The following is a 23,512-nucleotide window of genomic DNA, read 5'->3' as shown; positions in this document are numbered from 1 at the left end:
GCTTTCAGCACGGGAACATCAGCCCAACTATGGCGAGCCATGGGGCTGACCCTGAGGGCGGCGGGCCAAGGGAACATGAGTTCACCAGAGGCCAGTCACAGTCACGAAACGGTCATACCCCAATTCCATTTCTCTACCACCAAACATTTGCACCATTTCTGTACATTTCCCCCATCAGAAGGAAGTAGAAGAACTCTTCCTAACGCCAATGGGATCCGTTTTAATCCCATCGTCGCAGTTTGTAAGGCAACGTCTTCTCCGCGGATTGCCTGAAGGAGAACCTGGACAGCAGCCCTGGCTCCTGGCTGGTCTTCGTTTGTTGGCCCTGGGTAATGCCAACCCTGGTGTGACCCTCAATAGACCCTTGACCAAGGCCCTCTCTGGCCTTTCCGGAATGCAGTCCTTGGAGAGCTCAGAAGAGCAAATTCCCAGCAAGCTGCCAACCTGGACCAGGCATCCTTCCTGGAAGCTGGCCTGGTTCTCTGAGGAAGCATTCGGCTTCCTGTCAGGAAGCCCCACTCCCCACTCTCACTGCTGTGAGTTGCCTCCTCCAGGCTGCTGTGGCCTCTGGGCTTGGCCCAGTGCTCTGAGCTGTGCACGGTTCCATCTCAGCACGTTTCCAACACCTCAGAGGAGCTGGCGTGGGCCCCAGTGTTTCTCATGGCAGGGCTTAGGGACTGATTTCCACTGCAGTGGTGGCTGCCCGGCCAGGTTCTCATGCTCACCCTCCTGGTATAACACTACACGTGCTGGCTGCCCACCTCCTCAGGGCTCTGACCTGGCACAGCTGCAGAGGTGCAAGTCTAAGTGAAGTAGGGAGCTGAAAGGGAGGCTGTGAGGACTTCTGATTTCAAAGCGACTCCCCCAGGATTCCATCCCCCTCCCTCCTGACTGCTGGGCAGCCAGGGCTCTGGCTGGCGTGGCTACTGGGCCCCTCTGCTTCCCCTTGTCCTTCTCAGCCTCAGCTGACTGTGTAGTCACAGCCTCTTGCCTGCCCTGAAAGGGATGGAAAAGCTGCAGATGGAGAGGACCTGGAGACCAGACTTTCTAGCAACATGACCCTACTGGATAGAGTCACTGCAAAGGGCAGTGAGGGGGTTACCAAAGAGGAACAACATGGTCAACACCTTGTCCACATACCCCAGCGAGCACCCTGGAAACTCTGCCTTCTGGCCTCATGTGATGAGAATAGCCAAGACCATCTTGCTGGGGGCTGGCTGACCTCAGCCCAGCCGCATCCTCCATCTCCCATCTCCCCCTCTCCTTTGGCAAGGCTTTTATACCGTGGGTTACCAGGGTCCGTCTTGGCAGACAGCTAACCTGTGTATTCATGTGTGTGGGATGTGCATTCATCCACATGTGCTGCACACGTGCTTGGTACTGTGTGGTGCATTACATGCGTGCATGCGTGTGTGTGCATGTTCATGTGTGTGCTCACTGCCCGCCGCCCGCAGTCACTAAGCTCACTATGGTCCCTAAGCTTGCCTTGCTTCTCCCTCGTGAGCTCAAATGTCTCGCATTTGCGTAGAACATCATGAGCTCACATGCACTGTCTCCGATGATCCTCTCACCCAACTCTCTTGTATGTAGATGACAGAATTCAGAGGGAAAAGACCAAGGTTGCACGGGAGATCAGTTCCAGGGTGCACACTAAAAACCAGGTCTTCTGACCCATAGGTGGGTGAGGCTTGTTCCACTGCACCCAACCAGAAAGGCCATGAAAGGCTCCCAGAGCAAATGGGCCCCGGGCCCCACAGCTGAGATCCTGCCCAGTCTCTGCCCCTTTGTGCACACCTTGGTCTTCCGCTCTGAAGAAGAGGGGGTGCACCCTTTGCTAGCTCTGCTGAAAGTGTCTTGGGAGTAGAGGTTTGCCCATCAGTCCTTACACAGGAAGAAAACTCACCTGTACATGATAATGGAGAGTGTTTTTGAGAGCCAGGCCCTGTGCTGAGAGCTTTACCTGCCTCATTTTGTTCACTACTCCCAGGAGTGAGGCAAACCTAGTTGCCCACATCATACCCTTCTGTTCTTCCTGATGACACCCAGCCCCAGGCAACAGATCATGTTTTGTTAGACAAGTTAGGATAATCCTGTTTCCATCTTTCCAGCCTCCCTTGCTGCTCAGGGCGACCCCGTTGTCTACTTTTGGCCAATTAGTCAGAGGCATGGCCCTTCTCCTGCCCCCTACTATAAACCTGGACGTGATGTTGAATGGCAGCAGCCATCTTGTGACAGTGAGGTGAGCCACATGAGGATGAAAGCCAGCAGGCAGAGGAGGGAAGGCAGAAAGGAGGGCCTGGGTCGCTGCAGACACCACGGTGCAGCTGAGCCAAGACGGGATGCTACTGGAACTGCCCACTCCAAACTTCTTGTTTTCACAAATCCCTGTTTGTCATCTGGGTTTTCTGTTACTTTCAGCTGAGTACATTTATGCCTGACACAGGGAGCATCATCCCCATTTTACAGATAAGAAAAACGAGATGCCTTGGATAACAGGGTAGGAAGGGACAGTCCTGGGGCCCGCCCATCACAGGTCAGAACCTGGAGCACATCCTCTGGGCTCACAGCTAGCTCTCACTTGTCGGTTAAATGAGTAAATTGCTGGTGCCTCTCAGCACTTCCTCTGGTCTTCCCTCTCAAACCCTGTTCTTTGATGCTTGAATTTCCTCTTGAGGCCTCTCTGCACTCCTCCTGGGCTGTGAAGCTGTGGAAACTCACCAGCCCCTTTCACCACCAAGTCCTCCCCCAGTTGTAAATCCCCACGGTGCCCTCTGAGTTTCTTCTGCTTCAGTCTTTACCTCCCCATTCTCTCTCTCTCTCTCTCTCTCTCTCACACACACACACACACACACACACACCCTCTAACAAGTTACCTTCAGGGTATTTATAGACACGGCAGGTCCCCAGGGATTCGCTCTTTGGCAGTCTGCCTCTTCGCACAGCCTCGCAGCGGCTGCCTGCCTGGCCAGCCTCTAATTAGCCCTGCTGCCCTCTGCTCCCGGGCTTTGATGTGCCTCAGACTCTCCAGGCAGAAGATACAAGTTGGAGGCCTGACGTCCCGCGGGCAGGAGACTGCACCAGCAAATCTAGGTGGACGCTAGGCTGATGACCTTGTTTACCACCTGAATCCAAGCTACATTTCTTAGTGATGGGTGGGGAGATGTGCGTGTGCATGTGTGTGTCCGTGTGCGTGTGTCTGTGTGCGTGTGTGTCCGTGTGCGTGCGTGTGTCCGTTTACATGTGTGCCCGTGTGTGTGCATGTGTGCCCGTGTACATGTGTGTCCGTGTACATGTGTGTCTGTGTGTGTCCATGTGTGTGCGTGTGTCCGTGTACATGTGCGTCTGTGTGCGTGTGTCCATATACGTGTGTGTCCATGTGCATGTGTCTGTGTGCATGTGTGTCCGTGGGCGTGTCTGTGTGCTTGTGTGTCTGTGTGCGTGTGTGTCTGTGTGCGTGCGTGTGTCCGTGTACATGTGTGTCCGTGTGTGTCCGTGTACATGTGTGTCCATGTGCGTGTGTCCGTGTACATGTGTCTGTCCGTGTGCGTGTGTCCGTATGCATGTGTGTGTCCGTGTGCGTAGTTGCAGGAGGCACATGTTCAAGCAAGACCATTTTGTTTAATGACCTTATTTCCTCCTCCCTCATTGAGTAAAAATTGGCCCTGACGAAAGGCATTAGGAGTCTGAAACGCACTCTCCCTTTCAAAGCTCTGCAATCCAGCCAGACTGGCATTTTGGAGCGATGGATGTTTGAAGAATGGGAAGTCGTGTCTGGGAGATGAGGAATTCAGGGGGTTCTGGACTCCTGGTTTTTCCCAGGGCAGCTCTACAGCACCCCACACACACCTCTTTTTTTCTCACTTCTTTTAAAACATTGTGGTAAAATACACGTAACTCAAAATTCACCATCGTAAGCATGTTTTAGTGTAGAGTTCAGTGGTGTTAATTATATTCACACACTTCTGAAACCACCACCACCCTTCATCTCCAGAACCCTTTTCACCTTGCAGAACCGAAGCTCTGCACCCATTAAACACGGACTCCCCACTGCTCCCTCCCCACAGCCCTGGGCGCCCACCATTCTGCTTTCTGTCTCTGTGAATCTGAGAACCATGTACAAATGGAATCATATAGTATTTGTCTTTCTGTGACTGGCTTCTTTCATTCACCATAATGTCCTCAAGGTTCATCCACGTTGTAGCGTGTGTCAGGATTTCCTTCCTTTTAATAGTTCATTGTGTGCAATGCCACGTTTAGTTTGTTTGTTGACACTTGAATTTATCCACGATCCATGTCCCTGCAGGGTGGACACCTGGGTTGCTCCCACCTTCTGCCGCTGTGACTCACACTGCAGTGAATAGTGCTGTACAGATACCACAGAAGGCCTTCGTGATGTGCTCTGTGTCACCTGAAGATGAAATGAGCCATCCATACCCATTTGTAAAATGAACGGGAAATGAAAGCCTTTGCCTGGCTACATGGGGATTTCCAAACTGACCCGGGGCCCTGGGGCTCCTGTTCAAAGGCCCCAGAGAGTGGAGGCGGAGACAAGCAGGAGTCAGCCCAAGCACCCTCACCTCCACCCAGAATCACCTCCATTTCAATCCCTCCTTCATTCCAATCATATTTTTACTTCCTTGTGCTGGGGGACGGGGCAGACAGCAGGGACAAACAGCCCGCAGGCCCTGCCCCTTATGGAGGCTGCGTGCTAGAGGAGGCGGCCTGTATATGGCACGTCCCATGCTAGCCACTGAGGAGAAGAAAGATGCTGTGAAGAAGGACAGGGAACGTCAGGGGTCAGGTCAAGAGGATGGATCTTGTAGCCAGGAAGGCTTCACTCGTTAAAAAGGTGATTTTCAAAAAAAAAAAAAAAGGTTTTTTTAACAGAGAAGTAATTCATATGCCGTAAAATTCACCATGTTAAAGTTTGCAGCTCAATGCTTGACAGGCTATTCACAGAGTTGTGCGTCACTGCCCGCCACTCTCTCATTCAAGGACACCTTCATCAAAAAAGGTGGCGTTGAAGACCTTGAGCTGGACATCCCCTGTTGGCTCCTCTGAGTGCTCTCCCTGCCCTAAGGGGCTGTCCTGGGGGGGAGCCGGTTCACCAGGTGGGGGCACCAGCAGGAGAGCGGGGGGAGGCAGAGGGTGAGTGGGTGTTCACTGCCCCAGCCCTCCCATGGGACTGCTGTGGCTGGCCACATCCCTTGGCCAGAGGCCACAGTCCTCCCCATAGAGCCTGTTCTCTCCAGGGTCCAGTGGCTTTCCTGTCCCTGTCCCCATCCCCCTCCCCAGGGCTGCAGTTTCCAGCCCTGGTCACTGCAGTGTCCCTGCAGGACTCCGTCCACACCTCTGTAAATAGCCTCTCTGTTACACTCTTCTCAAGCTGGCCGATCCAAGGGTACCAGCTCTTCTTACAGGAAACCTGACGCCAGGCACTGATGGAAATGAGGGAGCCGGCTACGCAGAGGGAAGCAGGCAGACAGAGCCACAGCATGGACTGCAAACTCAGAGGTCAGCCACACCGATGGGGAGCGTGCCTGAGGTACCCAAGGAGTAGTAGGAGACCCCAGAGGGCGGCAGCCGGAGGGCCTCGTGGCTGTGAATTTGGGGGCGTTCATCAGCTTCTTAAAATTTGTAATTTGGAATGATTTTTAAAATCAAGCCAGCTCCAGCCAGGTATGGCCTCGTGGCTGTGGTCAGAACTGTGGCTTTTCCTCTAAGAGAGATGGGCAGCCCTGGGGGATTCGGAGCAGAGGAGCCACAGGGTCTGACTTACATTTGAAAAGATCCTTCAGTTGCTGCATTAAGCATCGATGAAGAGAGGCAGCGTGGGGAGGCCTGCTCCCAGACAGGGGCCTGCAGGAAACAGGTGAGAAAGCTGGTTTCCAAAGGACTCTTGGGAAAGGTGTGAGTGTAGGGGACACAGGATGCAGCCCAGCTGTTACCCCCTCAGCCCCCACTCAGGGAAGGAAACCGTCACTAGAGCCTGAACGGGAAGTGGGCAGAGTCTGCTGCCTGGAGGCCAGGGGTGGCCTTGGGCCGAGGAGGCCTAGTTTTGGAGGCTTCCTAAGTATGTCTAAGGGGTTGCTCAGGACACGGGCCACTAGCATGTCTGTGAAGGACGGAGCTTTCTAAGCCGCTCTCACGCTTGACACAGTAGAGGGAGGTGAAGCCTTTCCACACAGGGTGCTGAAACCTGGTGGGGGCAGGTTCTGAGGGCTTGGGAGCTTATATAATGTGCGAGTGGTTATCCATAAAAGAAAAGTAATGCAAATCACAAGTGCAAACATAAATATAAAAGTGAATATTTATTATTGAAAGCAGGATCTCGAAGAGATATTTGCACACCCGTCTTGAGAGCAGCATATTTCACAGTAGCCGAAAGGAGGACACCACCCCGATGTCCATTGATAGAGGAATGGATGCACAAAATGAGGTCTATCCACACAATGGAATATTAATCAGCCTTAAAAAGGAAGGAGATTCTGACACACACTGCACCATGGCTGAACCTTACGGACACTGTGCTAAGTGAAATAAGCCAGTCATGGAAGGACAACTATGTGATGATTCCACTTCTGTGAGGTCCCTATAGCCGTCAACATCAGAGACACAGAGAGCAGAGCAGCAGCCGCCAGCGGCTGGGGGAGAAGGGAAGGGGAGCTAGTGTTTAATGGGTTCAGAGTTTCAGTTTTACAAGATCAAAGAATTATAGAGATAGATGGTGATGATGGTGGAACAACATTATGAATGTATTTAATCACACTAAATCATACACTTAAAAAAATGATTAAGATGGTACATTTTATGTTATGTGTATTTGGCCACAATAAAAAAGTTGAAAAAAGGTGAATATTTATTTAGTTTTAAAAATCATTCCAAATTACAAATTTTAAGAAGCTGGTGAATGCCACCAAATTCACAAAACCTAGAGAAGTTACGTTCTTTTTATGTATTGACTGCCCAATGAACCTGTGTATTATTTTTTCTAAATGTGTTTGATTTGTAATCCTCGAAACATGTACAAAATTTATGTGAAATTAAGACATTCATAGGAATCATTCAGACGCCTTTAAAAAATACATTGTATTCAGCCACAAAACTGTGCCACCAGATTACTCTGATACTACGACATAGACTTATTGATGAATCTGTGTAGGAGTTCTGTCATAAGAACACTTGCTTCTGCAAGCATTTCTCTGCGTTGGTGGCAATTTTGTGTACCATTTTGCTGGAACCACCAGATTTTGTGAAGATGTGGTGCACCAGTTACAATAAGAAAATAATCCGATACAGGGACTGCATAAAATCTATGACTTCACCCCCAGAGGACCCATGTGGTACTACTATGGGTTTGGGCTCACAACACAAGAATTTTGATCAATTCTAATTTGTGTAACTCTCATCAGAACACAAAGCAATGTACAGTGTAGTTATATTCTCTCAATATCAACTATTTTCCTAACAGGAGAGAACTTCTGTTCTGGCCCGGCCTTGGTGAGAACCAGATCCTCCACTAACGATGTTACCTGTGTGGCTTTTTGCAGATTTTCTGCAGATGAGCTCCTGACGGTTATTTTGCCCTCCCCATAACACATGGCCGGGGTGAGAGGAGTGGGGTGCGCTCACATTGCCGCCCAGCCTCTCTTGCTGCATCTGCTGGTGGGATGTCCTGTGGGACGAGTGTTCCTGGAAGCCCTTCCTACACTCAGCTGGAGGTGACTTCTCTATACAAAGAAGTCGCTGTGAGTCACATCAGCATATCCCTCTAAGCCCAGATTAAATGTTTCCCTGGCTCACTTTCCTCTTAACTGGATCCCCCAAGTGCCCTTGGCCACCCAAACATCATCCAACTAAGGGCCTATGAGACAGAAGAGAAGTTGGGATGGAAAGAGACAGACGTCTCAACCGGCTATGGTTAAACTATCTCACTTCTGCATAGTTTACAAAAATGTTTGGCCACAGGAACACATTGCTAGGGCCTCTCCAGGAAAGGGTGGAGTCTGTGGACTCAGGGGCCCTGCAGCTTCATCAGTTGCACAGCAAACACGTCCGCAGCCCTGCCCACGAGCAGCTGAGATGTGGAGGCGTGGGTCCACTGACTTCACCTATGACCTATGACCCGCACTGACTTCACATATAACCTATGACCCGCACTGACTTCACCTATGACCTATGACCTGCAATGACTTCACCTATGACCTATGACCTGCACTGACTTCACCTATAACCTATGACCTGCACTGATTTCACCTATGACCTATGACCTGGCCCGAAGGCCCCAGGCCTGGAAACACCAGCCAGAGTCCCAGCCCTGCCCCTGGGACTCCCCGGGCCTCAAGAGCCTCTGCCAAGCAGGGATGAGGACACGCCCCCACCTCAGGGTCAACAAGAGATTTGTGGGTCCATCAGAGCACTGTGCAAACTCAGCTGCTGTCCTCTGGCCAGAGTCACAGCAAGCCCTTCCTGGGTCCAGAAGGTGGTTCCGCAGGAACGGGGCTACCTCTTTAAAGCAGAGGGGTGTGCTGCAGCCGTGAGGGAACCAGCTGCAGTCGTGGTAATCTGGGGAGGCAGCTCCCCACCCCCTGCCACCCCCTCCCTGCTGTCAGGAGAGGATTAGAGGAGAGGCCAGCGGATTAAAGGGGTTCATGTTGCCACAGCCTCTCCCCCAGTCCGTCTCCCGAGGCCTGCTGGCTAGGTGGGGCGACTCTTCTGTGAGCTGCAGCTGTGGGGCAGAGAGAAGCCCTCCCCACCCAGGACTGAGAGGCTGGAGACCCCAGGCTCGCCAGGGCCCAGAAGACAAAGGCTTGGGGCGTCCCTGGGGTCTGGGAGGCAGGCAGACAGAGCTCATGGTCTGTGGCTGCTCTGCCCTCCTTCCCCTCCCCAACCCCAGGCCCACCATGCCGGCAACCCCCAACTTCCACGCAAATCTCAGCTCCACCAGCTGCTGGATTCCCCGCCAGCCAATGCCCGTGGCCTGGGCCTTTGTGCAGAAGACCTCGGCCCTCCTGTGGCTGCTGCTCCTGGGCACCTCCCTGTCCTCTACCTGGGGGCAGGCCAAGATTCCTCTGGAAACGTAAGCATCACGTTCAACCCCACCCCAAAAACCCGTCACCCTTTCCCACTTTCTTCCGGGGCTGGGCCTCCCTCCTCTGCCCACTCCTCCCGCCCCTGCCCTCCCTCTGGGCTCTTCCCCAGTGACTGCGACTGACCACTCTCTTGCTGCAAAACCCGTTTCTTCTCCGGCCTCCTTTCTCTCCTCCCAAAAGCTCTGCGAGTTCTAGAGTCCCACCTGCCCCTCCCCAGGAGCAGGATGGCTTTAGGCAGAACTGGTCATCAGGGCTGCTCTCTTCTTGGCCTGACAAGCAGCTTCTGGGGCACCTGCAGGGCGGGTGCTCCTTCAGGATAATCGCTGAGATGAGGCGGCCTAGGGGAGCCAGGTTATCTCATCATCGCAGCTCCCCAGAGGATTTGGCAAGAAATGCATATTTTGACATTCCAAAAAGGGGGTGCAGTTCTGAACTCACAGAACATCTCATGCACAGAGGAGGTGGCTTGTCCAGGAACTGGGGAAAAGATGGATTTTGGGGGCCGCAGTCTTCCCTTTCTCCACCTTTCTGCCTCCTTCCAGCCTTGATTCTATAGCCGGCCATTAAGACCAGCTCCAGGGAAGAACCCGGTGTCAGTCATGTGCACCTTGGTGTAAATTTAAATTACTGAGCAACCTCTCCGGGGTGTCTGTCTTTTAGGCCTGAGCTCTGGTGGTCCTAGGAAGGAAGTTTCCACTACATGGTGGGGGACAGAGCCTTCCAGACTGTAGGTGGCACAGACCCCATCCTGTTTAATCCAGTCGCTTGAGCCCAGCACCATAGCCAGGCCACCAGCAGAGCCACCTGCCAACTGCATGTCTTAGCAGGAGTGGGGACAGGGAGCCCACATGACACACTGCGCATGTGTTTGGCTGAGCAGTGGATTAGGCAGCACCGTCTCCCATCAAGCCGCACAGCTCTCCTTGTTTCATGCCTGGCACGGAGCTGGGTGCTTCACAAATGACACCGTTAGTTTGCAAAGCCATTCAGCAGGGGCTTATTTTATCCCTGTTTTGCAGCTGAGGAAACAGAGGCCCAGAGAGGTCAGGTGACTTCCCCAAGTTCACAAGGCCAGGAAATGAAGGTGCTAGGATTTGAACTCCAGTCAGCCTGGACGGCGCTTCCACCATCACACCCACTGCCAGCCTGTAACGCTCTCTATTGCTGCAGGAGATGTTGAGAACAATTTTCATCCCCAGAACGCACACCAGCTGATAGGAGAGGGCCAACTCCAGGAGTGGGCTGAGGGCCAAGTCAGGGTGGCTGGAATCCAGGCCTTCAGGGAGGGGGCCCCAGCGGCCGTCTATGCAGAAGCCCTGGGTCCTGCCGGAGACCATAGCCTGCACACAGCCTCATCTGCCTGCCCAGGACTTGGCCCTACCTGTCCTCACTCCCGCCGAACCTCTCTTCTCAGTCTTTCCCTTCCGCCTGCAGGGCTTCCACCTCCACCCAAGTCTGTTTCCACAGGGTCCCCAAAGCCCTCCTCATGCCCAATCCAGGAGACATTCCTGGCCTTGTCTCCCCAGACCCTGTTGCTTGGGACACACAAGCCCCCCTCTCCTTTTATCCCAGTGCCTTGACTTCCATGGCACTGCGCTCCGCTGGGTCTCCCTGGGCACCGCTTATCTCGGCTGACTTCCGTGGCACGGCACTGTGCTCCGCTGGGTCTCCCTGGGCACCGCTTATCTCTGCTGACTTCCGTGGCACGGCACTGTGCTCCGCTGGGTCTCCCTGGGCACCGCTTATCTCTGCTGACTTCCATGGCACTGCGCTCCGCTGGGTCTCCATGGGCACCGCTTATCTCTGCTATCTTCAAGTGCTCCTCCTCTCCTGCCTCCCCATGAGGTTGGGGGTGCTCCCCAACATCTGTCAACGCTCAGAGATCTCATGCTGCACACCCTCCTTGAGAGATCCCTCCCGTCCTCAGAATTTCAATCCTTACCTTTGTGCGGATGACTCCCGGCCCTGTCTCTACCTCTTAGACACATACCCAATGCTTATGGGCAGCTTTTCCTAAACTCATGTGAGGTTTTAAATTCAGATGTGTGTCTTTCAAGAGAAAACACAATTGGTGCCTTCTAGAGTTGTGCAGTGCACAACCTGCCCAATGGCACTTGGTAGCTCTGCAATGGGAACCTCACATTCAGCAGAGCCCAAGTTACACACGTCATCTTTCAACCTCCTCAACTTGTTCCCCCGACCTTCCTGATAGTCTTAATTTTATTCAATAACAACACCATCAGGTCAACAGCCCACACTGGAAACCTGGAAGTCATGTTTTACTCCTCTAAGCTCTTCTGTACTCCCTACCTACAATCGCCTTCCAGATCCCTTTGCAGGCTAACCTCTACCAAACTTCTAACCCAGAGCTCAGATCTCCCTCCCCCGGGAAGCCTTTCCTTATACCACTACCTCTCCCCTACCTTTGTGGGCACCTTCAGACGTGTACTATGCTACCTGCATGAGAAAACTGTCCCTGCAAAGGTGGGGACTGTGGGGTGGCTCCAGGCTGCCTCATGGTAGGACCCTGATAAACACTGGTTGAGTGGTGACTGCTGATCTTGAAATGATCACACAGGCAAACCACTTCCACTCCATTTGGAGAGGCTCAGACCCAGCCCTGTGTGCCTGCCCCCAGGACCGCAGGAGCCTGGCCCAGATGGTGGGAATGTGGTGCATTTCTGGGGCATGGGCCAGAGGTCGGAGCTCCCCACTAGGCTGCCTACGCAGAGGGCAAGGTGTGGCCTCCTCGTGCCCTCCCAGCCTGCCGTGCCCTCAGCCTCAGCAGTGGCAGCTCAGAGCCTTTTCCTCCTGCGCCCTTGCCTCACGCGTTCTCTGAGGTTTCAACAGAGGGTTTGGCAGCCCCCAGTGGCCTTGAGTGGAGTGCCCTGGAGGGAACAATTCACTGAGAGGCCACAGCTGTGGCCAGGCAGGTCCTCCTTTGTCCTCAGGGTCCTCCGACCCTGGCCTGAGCCTGTCCACTGCCTCTCCCCTCCTTCTCTCCTCTGGGTCCGCCACTCTCCAACCAGAGGCCCCGGAGGCTTGGGGTGAGACCCAGTCCTGGACTGGTCAGCCCTGCCTCACGACCCTCAGCAGGAGAGCCTGCCGACGATGCTCACACACAGCAGTGCAGCCGCTGGAGCCGGAGGGCTCTCCGCGTCTCCTGCCCAGGCCGTGGCTACAGCTTTCGGGACGGGAGGAGGGACAGGTGCTCTTTTGTGTGTTTCTGGGCATATGTCACATGTGTATATGCATATGTGTGTGTGTGTGTATGGGTATGCATGTGGGTGTGCATTTCTTATGCATCATGTGTCTGTGTGTTTGAGTGTGCATGCGTCAGCTGGTGTCTGTGTGTAGACACTTGCTTTCTATGTGTGTGAATCCATATGTCTATGCGTGTGTTTGTGCATGTACTTGTGTGTATACACATGTCCTTTCGTTGCCTGGCAGAGTGAAGCTATGGGCTGACACCTTCGGCGGGGACCTGTATAACACTTTGACCAAATACTCGGGCTCCCTCTTGCTGCAGAAGGTCAGTCACCCCCTTCCAGAGAGCCCACCGGGTGGCAGAGGGCAGTCAGCCATCAAAGCCCCCAAATGCCAGTGCTGTGAGGGCCCTTGGGCTTCCCATCAAATCGGCTTATTTCAGATGGGGACACTGAGGCCCAAGGAGGTGAATGACTTGCTCAACTCCCAAAGCAAGGCAGTGGGGGCGGTTTGGGGGCGTGGTCAAGAGCATTGTGCCAGGTCCTCAGGGAGCAGAGGCCAAGGTGGAATTAGATGCAGGAGATGTACTGGGTGGGGGTGGGGTGAAGAATAAAGGGGAGACAGAGGGAGTGGATGGAGTGGGATGCAGGCCTAACACCTGTGATGCTAGCGGAGCCTTGGAGGGCATGTGCAGGGCCCTAGGAGCTGCTTGGGCCATAGAAGGTGGACGGGCTGTGGCCTCTGTGCAGGGAGAGCTCCCATACCTCCAGCTGTCAGTCCCCCAGCCCCCAGCCACGTCCAGCATCCGCCATCTTAATATGTATTGCTTTCTGTGCAGATTAACGGCTGGCTGGTCTTCTTACCAGGTTATAAACAACTTCACTGTTCTCTAATACTTGTAACTCCCCAGAGCAGTTCCAACAGCAGCTCACCCTCCTCTATTATTACCACTCACTGAGAGCTTCATAGTCATGATTTCATTCCCACCACTAATTCATGAGGCACCTTTTCCATATCACAAAGATCCTGAATCCCAGGCCTTTATGCTTGCATGTGACCGCATGTCCCTCCTCAACTCCCCTGCCCACAGCCCCTAGGCCTGTCCTTGGTGGAGTAAGTGGAGCCAGGGTGGGCTGCTCCCTGGGCCCCCACACGTCACTGTAGCGATGACAGCTAAGACCCCGCCTGCCCCTCACAGCACACTCCTATGCTGCACAGCACCACAACCTGGGCCGAGGAGTAGAGAGCAGTACTGATGTGGACATTTGGGGTAAAAGTACTCTGTAAAATCTATGTGTTCTAGAGCATACACTAAAGCTATGTAAATGTCACATCTTACAAACGAGGAAACTGGTTGACTGGCTTGCTTGTGGTCACACGGCCAATAAATGTCAGAGCTGGGTGAATAGACATTCACAATATACACAGTCAATGAGAGCTGGTCTCCCCTGGGCCCAGAGAGAAAACTCAAACCCCGCTCCAGGCTTTCCTGGGCTCCCTGGCAGTTGTCAGGCAGCTGTGCTCAGTTCCTGGAGCTGCTGAGCTCTGTCGGGACGGGGGGAGTTGAGGTTCACATCCATGTGCACAGGGACACTTTCATAGCAAGATGCCTCTTTGGGGGCATTGGGGAAAAGTGATGCCAGGGGTGGTTTCACAAGCCCTGGGAAGCAGCATGGCTCTGCACAAAGGACATGGGTAGGGGTGCCTGGGAGCCCTGGCCCCATCAAGGGTCACCTGCTCACTGACCTTGGTGGTCAAGTTCACTGACTTCTCTGAGCCTCGGTCTACTCCCCTGTTAAGGATATAGCTGCAATGCGTCTAGAGCACCTGGAACAGAGAGACATTTGAAGAGAGGCAGCTATAATATCACTGGGGATGTTGTCCAAGGAGGAGAGGGCTAGGCCTCCCCCTAGTTGAGTAAAGCAGGCTCCGTGTGCCAGAATGCACCTGTTGAGAGGATGGAGGCCATGCACACACAGGTGCAACCATGCTGGTACAAAACCAGGTGCACCCATCTCTCCCACCTTCTCCAAACAGAAGTACAAGGATGTGGAGTCCAGTCTGAAGATCGAGGAGGTGGATGGCTTGGAGCTGGTGAGGAAGTTCTCAGAGGACATGGAGAACATGCTGCGGAGGAAAGTCGAGGCCGTCCAGGTACTCCAGGCCTGTGATCTGCAGGGCATTTCTCCCCAGCCCCATGATGCAGGGTGACAGAGTGACCCTCCCCATGTCATGGCCCTGCATCCTCCCACCCTCGTGACCCTCTCCTATCTTACAAGAGTCCACCTTGTACCTCCATTAGCCAAAAGAACCCTTACTCCAAAAATCCCTGTAAAAGAGGAAATGATAGGAAACAAGAGGAGAGGGGAGGGGCTGGCATCAGAGCTTTGCCCCGAGGTGGCCATGCCCAGCACTGCCGGGTCAGCCTGCAGCCATTGTGGGGAACTCTGAGTCACCAGGCCATACCCAGTGACCAGTACAGAGCACTGCACAGGGTGAGCACCTAGGAATTGCTTTGGGGATGGACGGACAGATGAGCAGAAGGAGGGTGGGAGTCGACCTAGCTGGGGCCAATAAAGTCAAGCTCCTCCGTTCCCTCTCCTCCTTCTCATCTCTCCTCATTCCTCCCTTACCCTCATTCAGCCATCAGGACCCACCTTCATGGCTAAAGTGCTCTGAGGGCCACCCGGGCAGCAGAGGTGCTTACAGGGATGGGCCCTGTGCCCATGTGACCCTGTTACTAGACATCCACCAAGGCTGGTGGGGCCCAGGAGAAACAGAAGCTGTCCCCTTCTCTGGGATGAAGTGTCTGCACTGAGGCCTCTGGGGACCTGGATGGTATAAACCAGTAGATACAGTGTGGGTGGAGAGATACAGTCCTCCACTCCATCCAGTCAAGAATCGAACCATCCAAGACCAGTGCTGTCCCTGAAAGGACTCGTAAGACCAGCCAGGAGAACAAGGAGAGAGGAGATCGGGAGTGGTTGGCTGGGTTGGGAGGCTGAGGCCAGGGCCGAGCAGCAGGGGAAGGGGCAGATAGGGCGGGTGAGCTGTGGCCTCCTCAGTGTGCTGCCTTTCCCCTCACCCCCATCACAACCCCCGCTCTGGGAAGAGGCCAAGGTCAGGGTTGCTGGGGCCTTCTTTCCCATGAGCAGCATTTCTGCAGGCCTAGGGGCAAGAGATCTTAGCATCAGGAACCAACAAGAAGATGCCTGGGGACTCAAGAGCCTATCCGGGGTCCCTGAATCACACACCACAGCAGGAAGGCACCAGCCTCACACACAGCCTGGCACCTACAGTGACGCCTGCCTGTTTCAATCAGTGAGCGTTGTGTAAACAGCCTCCTTGGGTTAAACACAGACAGTGGGGTATGAAACTCGCCTGACTTCAGGGGTTGGTCCTTGTGTCACTAGAGTGTAGCAGGATGAGCCGCAGACAAAACTCCTCAGACACCGAGTTAAAGAAGGAAGAGGTTTATTCGGCCGGGAGCATCAGCAAGACTCCTGTCTCAAGAGCCGTGCTCCCCGAGTGAGCAATTCCTGTCCCTTTTCAGGGCTCACAACTCTAAGGGGGTCCACGTGAGAGGGTCGTGATCGATTGAGCAAGCAGGGGGTACATGACTGGGGGCTGTATGCACCGGTAATCAGAACGGAACAGAACAGGACAGGGATTTTCACAGTGCTTCTCCATACAATGTCTGTAATCTATAGATAACATAACTGGTTAGGTCAGGGGTCGATCTTTAACTACCAGGCCCAGGGTGTGGCGCCGGGCTGTCTGCCTGTGGATTTCATTTCTGCCTTTTAGTTTTTACTTCCTCTTTCTTTGGAGGCAGAAATTGGGCAGAAGACAATATGAGGGGTGGTCTCCTCCCTGAGAGCAGTAAGCAGTCCTGAGACACCCCCAGAGGCTGGGGCTCCAGGCTCCCTGTGCCCTTCCACAGCCTCAGACACCAAAGAAGCACTGCTCTGCAGACTTTCTCTGAGCACCGGTCCCTGCCCCTGCTGCGGGTGGTGTGTGGGGGTTGCAGACCTTCTATGAGGATGAGCATGGCAAGTTTCCTGCAAAGCCTCCCTGAAATGAGTATTTCCCTGTGGAATTTCCTTATCCTAGGATCTGTAGCCTGAGAGTGGGGAGGCAGGGATTATCCTACCCAATTTACAGTTGTATAAGCAGAAGACCAGAGAGGCTTAGTGGCTTGGCTCTGACAAAGCTAGAACAGGATCTTGGGTCCTCTGACTCCCAAAACACTTCCCCCACCCTGACTTACCCTGACACTCTGTGGTGCTGGCCTGCTCTTAAAAAAAAAAAAAAAAAAAATTGTACCAGGTGCGGTGTCACACCTGTAATCCCAGCACTTTGGGAGGCCGATGTGGGCAGATGATGAGGTCAAGAGATCGAGACCATACTGGCCAACATGGTGAAACCCCATCTCTACTAAAAATACAAAAATTAGCTTGGCATGGTGGCAGGCGCCTGTGGTCCTAGCTACTTGGGAGGCTGAGGCAGGAGAATCACTTGAACCTGGGAGGTGGAGGTTGCAGTGAGCCAAGATCACACCACTGCACTCCAGTCTGGGTGACAGAGCAAGACTCTAACTCCAAAAAAAAAAAAAAAAAAAAAAGGTATTGCAGCAAAATACATGTAAGATAAAATTGGTCATTATTTTAAAATGTATAATTTAGTGGTATTAAGTACATCCACAATGCTGTACAACCATCTCCATTATCTAGTTCCAGAACTTTTTCATCACTCCAAGCAGAATCTGAGTACTAAGTAAGCAATCACTCCACTATGCCCCTCCTCTTAGCTCTGCAACCACTAATCTCTTTCTGTCTATGGATTTGCCTGTTGTGGGTATTTCATGTAAATAGAATCATACAATATGTGACCATTTGTAGACTTATTTCACTTAGCATAATGTCTCCAGGGTTCATCTGTGTTGTTCCATGCATCAGCAATTCATTTCTTTTTAGGGCTGTATAATATTCCCTTGTGTGCATAACCCACATTTTGTTCATTAGTTCATCAAATGACAGACATTTGAGTTGTTTCCATCTTTTGGCTTTGAATACACACACACATGCACACACACACAAAATGCACGTATTTTAGTAGACTTTATTTTTTAGAGCAATTTTAGGTTCACAGCAAAATGTAGAAGAAAGTACAGTTTCCATACATCCCCTGTTGCCACAGCCTTCCCCACTATCGACACCCTGCATCCATGGTAGATTGGGTATAATCAATGAATTTGCATTATCCCAAAGTCCATAGCACATATTAGGGCTCACTCTCGTACATTCTGTGGGTTTAGAAACATGTGCAATGACATGCATCTGCTATTACAGTATCAGACAAAAGAATTTCACTGCCCTAAAAATCCCCAACCATTGGCAACCACTTATCTTCTCCATCTCCCTAGTCTTGCCTTTTCCAGAATGCCATGTTGTTGGGATCACACAGTACATGGCCTTTTCCGATGGGCTGCTTTCACTTAGCTGTATGCACGTGCTTTTTGGCTGTTGTGCATAGTGTGGCTGTGAATATTCGTGCCTAAGTTCTTGTTAGCGTCCCTGTTTTCAATTCTTCTGGGCATACGCCCAGGAGTGGAATTGCTGGGTCACCTGGCAACTGTTTCACTCGCTGAAAACCCGCTGGGTTCCTTTTACCCATTCTCCCTACCTCTGTGTTCCCATCCCTCAGAATCTGGTGGAGGCTGCCGAGGAGGCCGACCTGAACCACGAATTCAACGAATCCCTGGTGGTGAGTCCCACTCCTGGCACTGGTGCCAGAGGGCAAGGATCACCTGAGTACCAGATATGGGGTTGGTGGTGTAGGGTGGCAATCCACTGATTCCATAGACATTTACTGCTCACCCCACACAGGCACAGCAATGTGCTAGCCTCTGGATCGGAACTTGTTCTTGACCTCAAGAAGCTCACAGTGCAAAGAACTCCAGTATAAGGCACATCACAAGTCACTACAGATGGGTGGATGGAGCCTCCGGAGAATGCAGGCTGAGAACAGGAGGGCTGCCCCGAAACTCCCGCAGACAGGGAGGCCTGGGGCTGCGCCCAGGGCTCAGAGGGATTTAGGCAGACAGGGCCTGGAAAAGGGGCCTTTGGTCACAGTGGAAAGAAGACACAGAAATAAGAAAACACAAGGTTGGTTGAGCAAACAGTGGGACCTTGGGCCCTATGTGTCCAGAGGCTGATGATGAAGACAGTGGCCTTGGACAGTTAGGTGAGGGGGTGGGGGGAGCCTTGGGTGCCAGAGTAGGAGCCTGGCCATTCTCAGCAGGGAAAGGCAGGTGCGGAGGGCTTGAGCAGGGTGGGGACGCGGCTGGGAGTGTGCGTGGAAGGCCAGCGAGGGCCACAGTGTCCTGAGGAGGAGCCAGGTTGTGGGGTGCAGGCACCTGGCGTGGGAGTTGGTGTCGGGATGTCAGTGAGGCAGTCCTGGGGGGTGTTCAGGTGTGAACCCGGTGGTGTGGAGGAAATGGGGCCGGGGCTCTGCTGGAGGCAATCCTAGCACACCCTCCAATACCGCATTGGAGAGGCCGAGGGCAGCTGCGGGACTCGGAACCTGGGGCACTTGGAACCTGGGCCCTGTCTGAGGCCAAGGCTGTAGGCCCCAAGATTCCGCAGGCACAGTTCTGGGCTCTGGGACCTTCCTGGCCCGCGAGAAGTGGAGGGGCTGATGGGGCTCTTTGTCTCTACCTGTCCTCAACTCCGCGGCTGCCTGTCTCCTCTCTGCCTCGGCCGCATCAACACACGCTGCTCCAAGTTGGGGACTGAGGCAGCGGCCAGGACGACGGTCATCAAACGTCGGCCTCCTGCCTCTGCGTGCGGCCTCCTGGACCCTATCATTGCCCAGCGCGCCGCTGCAGGTGCTTGTGTAGACACTGATGGCCACTCCGCCCCGGCCCTCGCGTCCTCTCACCTGCGCCGTTTCTCTTCCTCTCTCTCCACCTGTCCCTGTGCTCGGGCCGTCTCCGTGGGCCTCACCTGTCCACCCCAGTTCGACTATTACAACTCGGTCCTGATCAATGAGAGGGACGAGAAAGGCAACTTCGTGGAGCTGGGCGCCGAGTTCCTCCTGGAGTCCAATGCGCACTTCAGCAACCTGCCGGTGAACACCTCCATCAGCAGCGTGCAGCTGCCCACAAACGTGTACAACAAAGGTAGCCTAGCATGCTCAGCTTAGGCACACTCACCAGGCACGCCCACCAGACACACCCACCAGGCACTTACCAAACACACCCACCAGACACACCCACCAGGCATGCCCACCAGACACCCACCAGGCACACCCAGCAGGCATGCCCACCAGACACACCCACCAGGCACACTTACCAAACACACCCACCAGACACACCCACCAGGCATGCCCACCAGACACACCCATCAGACACACCCACCAGGCAAGCCCACCAGGCACACCCACCAAGCACACCCAGCAGGCATAACCACCAGACACACCCACCATGCACACTTACCAAACACACCCACCAGGTACACCCACCAGGCAAGCCCACCAGGCATACCCACCAGACACACCCACCAGGCACGCCCACCAGACGCACCCACCAAGCACACCCGCCAGGCAAGTCCTCCAGGCACACCCACCAGACACACCCACCAGGCACTCACCAGACATACCCATCAGGCACACCCACCAGGCACACTCACCAGACACACTCACCAGGCATACCCACCAGGCATGATCACCATTTTCCTGAGAAGTTCTACAAGATCATGATCATCTATAATCTCACCCTTCAGACCCAGATATTTTAAATGGAGTCTACATGTCTGAAGCCTTGAATGCTGTCTTTGTGGAGAACTTCCAGAGAGACCCAACGTTGACCTGGCAATATTTTGGCAGTGCAACTGGATTCTTCAGGATCTATCCAGGTAAGGACATGGAGTTGCATCTCCATGACCTTCTGGGATTCTTCTCTGGAAATAAGACAGTAGGGGCATTGACGATGGACCCTGGCACTCAGGTCCCCAGTGAATGGGGCTGGTCTTCCTATCCCAAAGCATCTCCAAGCCCACACTTTAGCCCTTCTCACTGCATGATATGCACATATTAAAGGGCTGTGGAATGGATGGATGAATGAATGAATGAATGAAACCATCAAACACCATGAAACCAGTCATTGAATGCCCACATGAAGCTCCTGTCCCATGAAAAGTACTTTGGGAGATACAAAGAAGGATAAAACAATTCTTTACCTTAAGGACTTTATGTCCCAATTGGAAAAATGAGGCGCACATCATTCAGAGTGTTCAACAGCAATTCAGAAAATGGCACAGGCCACTCCGTGGCTAGTGGCCAACTTACTAGAGTCCATCAATAAAAATAGAACACACAGAGCACAAAGTTTCCAAGAGTTCTACCTCTTTTTGGTTCCCATTTAAAATAAGTTGGCTCTCCATTTCACCCCAACCCGTTTTTATAGTTTAGCACACGGTCCAGGAAGTCTTAAAGTTATCCCACTTTTCTGAAACAGGAAACCAGAAAGGCCTGAAAGGACTCCTCTGTGTCCACAGGCTGGAAAGTCATTCTCTCTCTTGGAGTGCAAAGGGACCTCAGAGCTCCTGCAGTTCCCATAGTTGGCATTGTGTTCTTCTGCCAGAATTCACAGCTAGCTATTGCAGCTGTTTCGATTCTCTGGAGCTTCAGTGAATAGGTTTATCCTTCTTCCACGCAGCTCACATGCCCCTCCTGTCTACTCCAGGGTGGAATTCCTGTAAATATTCTTGCCACATCAGGGCTTCCAGAGATGCCAACTTATATGTAAACAACACAGTCCAGATGTGAACTCATCAGTCAGTGGAGAGGCCATTTCTCACTATTTTGAATTGCACTATTTTTATTGTTGTTGAGTTTTATGAGTTATCTATATATTCTGAATATTGATCCTTTATCAGATATGTGATTTGCAAATAATTTCTCCCATTCTGTGTGCTGCCTTTTTACTCTGTTCATATTGTCTTTTGATGAACAAACTTTTAATTTTTTTCTGAAATCCAATTTGATTATTTTATCTTTTGTTGCCTATGCCTTTGGTGTCACATCCAAGAAATGACTGCCAACTCTAATGTCATAAAGTGTTTCCCCTACGTTTTCTAACAGATTTTTTATAGTTTTAGGTCTTACATTTCCATTTTTAGTTAATATTTATATATGGTATTAGGTAAGAGTTCAACTTCACTTTTTTGCATGTGGATATACAGTTGCCCCAGCACCATTTATTGAAAGGACTGCCTTTCTTCCATTGAATGGTATTGCTACTCTTGTCAAAAATCATTTAATCATATATGTGAGGGTTTATTTCTGGGATTTTTATCCTATTTCATTGGTCTATATACCTCTGTTTATGCCAGTGCCATGCTGTTTTGATTACTGTAGTTTTTCAGTAATTTAAAAATCAGGAAGTGTGCCTCCATAGGTTTTTCTTTCCCCCAAATTGTTTGGGCTATTTGGGGTTTCTTGAGGTTCCATATACATTTTAGAATGAGTTTCTCTTGCAGTTGAGATTTTGATAGGGATTGCATTGAATCAGTAGACCACCTTGGGCAGTACTGACATCTTAACAGTATTAAGTATTTCAGTCTATGAATATGGAACGTGTTTTCATTATTCCTGTCCTTAATTTCTTCAAGCAATGTTTCATAGTTTTCATTGTTCAAGTCTTTCACCTCATTGGTTAAGCTAATTCCTAAATATTTTTTTTGATGTTATTGTAAATGGGATTTTTAAAAATAATTTCTCAGATTATTCACTATTAATGTATAGAAATGCAACTGATTTTTGTGTGTTGAGTTTGTCCCCTGATACTTTGCTGAATTTATTTATTAGATCTAAGAGTTTTTTGTGGAATCTATAGGGCATTCTACATATGAGATCATCTGTGAACAGGCATAATTTTACTTCTTTCTTTCCAGTTTGAATGCCATTTTATTTCTTTTTTATACCTAATTGCTCTAGCTAAAATTTCCAATACTATATTGAGTAGAAGTGGCAAAAGTGCACATTCTGGTTTTGTTTTTGATAATAATAAAGAAAAGCTTCTAGTCTTTCACCATAGAGTATGATGTTTTAGATGTGGTTTTCCATATATGATTTTTATATCAGTTTTATTCTATTGCTAGTTTTTTTAATGTTTGTGTCATCAAAGGATGTTTAATTTTGTGAAATGCTTTTTATGCATCCATTGGGATGGCCATGGAATTTTTTCCCTTCATTATGTTAATGTGTATATTACATTGATCAATTTTCATATGTTGAACCATCCTTGCATTCCAGGAATAAGGCCTATTTGGTTATGGTGTGTAATCCTTTTAATATGCTCCTGAGTTTTGCTTGCTAGTTTTATGTTTTTATCCATTCTGCCAATCTCTGTGTTTTGATTGGAAAGTTTGATCCATTTATATTTAAAGTAATTACTGTTGAGGGACTTATTTCTGTCATTTTACTATTTGTTTTCTATAAGCCTTAAGCCTTTTTGTTCCTCATTTTCTGCATTACTGTCTTCTTTTATGTTTAGTTGATTTTTTGTAGGGAAACATTTAAATTTCTTTCTCATCTCCTTTTATATGTATTCTACAGTTATTTTATTTCTGGTCACCAGAGGGATTACATTTAACATCTTAAAATTATAGCATTCTAATTTGGATTTATAACAGCTTAACTTCAATAACATACAAAAACTTGGCTCTTTTACAGTTCCTTATCTACCCCTTTTGGTGGTTGTTGTCACAAAATTCCTTCTTTGTACATTGTGTGCCCAAAACCACAAACTAATAATTCTTGTTTGTTAATTTTTAATTTTTGTGGTATATAGTATGTGTATATATTTATGAGGTATACGAGATATTTTGATATAGGCATACAACATGTAATAATCACATCAGGGCAAATGGGGTATCCATTGCCTCAAGCATTTATCCTTTGTGTTACAAACAATCCAATTATACTCTTTTAGTTATTTTAAAATGTAAAATTAAATCATTACTGACTATAGTTACCCTGTTGTGCTATCAAATACTAGATCTTATCCATTCTTTCTATTTTTTGTACCAATTAACCATCCCACTTCTCCCCCACCCCATCACTACCCCTCCCAGCCTCTGATAGCTATTATTCTAATTTTTATCTCTATGGGTTCAGTTGTTTTAAGTTTTAGCTGCCACAAATAAGTG

At 50.9% G+C, this 23,512-nt stretch overlaps 1 protein-coding gene across 1 annotated transcript in view; it reads left to right on the top strand.

The window, feature by feature from the left end:
* The first annotated feature begins 8,491 nt into the window (after positions 1–8,491).
* CACNA2D4 (calcium voltage-gated channel auxiliary subunit alpha2delta 4) overlaps positions 8,492–23,512 on the top strand; it is a 130,605-nt gene continuing 115,584 nt past the window's right edge. The window contains exons 1-6 of the mRNA XM_010363565.2: positions 8,492–9,079; positions 12,543–12,624; positions 14,337–14,453; positions 18,006–18,065; positions 19,320–19,482; positions 20,084–20,215. Coding sequence (XP_010361867.1) covers positions 8,652–9,079; positions 12,543–12,624; positions 14,337–14,453; positions 18,006–18,065; positions 19,320–19,482; positions 20,084–20,215 — 982 coding nt within the window. The 5' untranslated portion in view covers positions 8,492–8,651. The remainder of the gene's footprint in view (positions 9,080–12,542; positions 12,625–14,336; positions 14,454–18,005; positions 18,066–19,319; positions 19,483–20,083; positions 20,216–23,512) is intronic.

This window comes from Rhinopithecus roxellana, chromosome 10 (assembly GCF_007565055.1).
Source record: "Rhinopithecus roxellana isolate Shanxi Qingling chromosome 10, ASM756505v1, whole genome shotgun sequence".
Classification (NCBI taxonomy): domain Eukaryota; kingdom Metazoa; phylum Chordata; class Mammalia; order Primates; family Cercopithecidae; genus Rhinopithecus; species Rhinopithecus roxellana.
The sequence above is the reverse complement of the archived record's forward strand: the minus strand, read 5'-3'. Positions and strand labels throughout refer to the sequence as shown.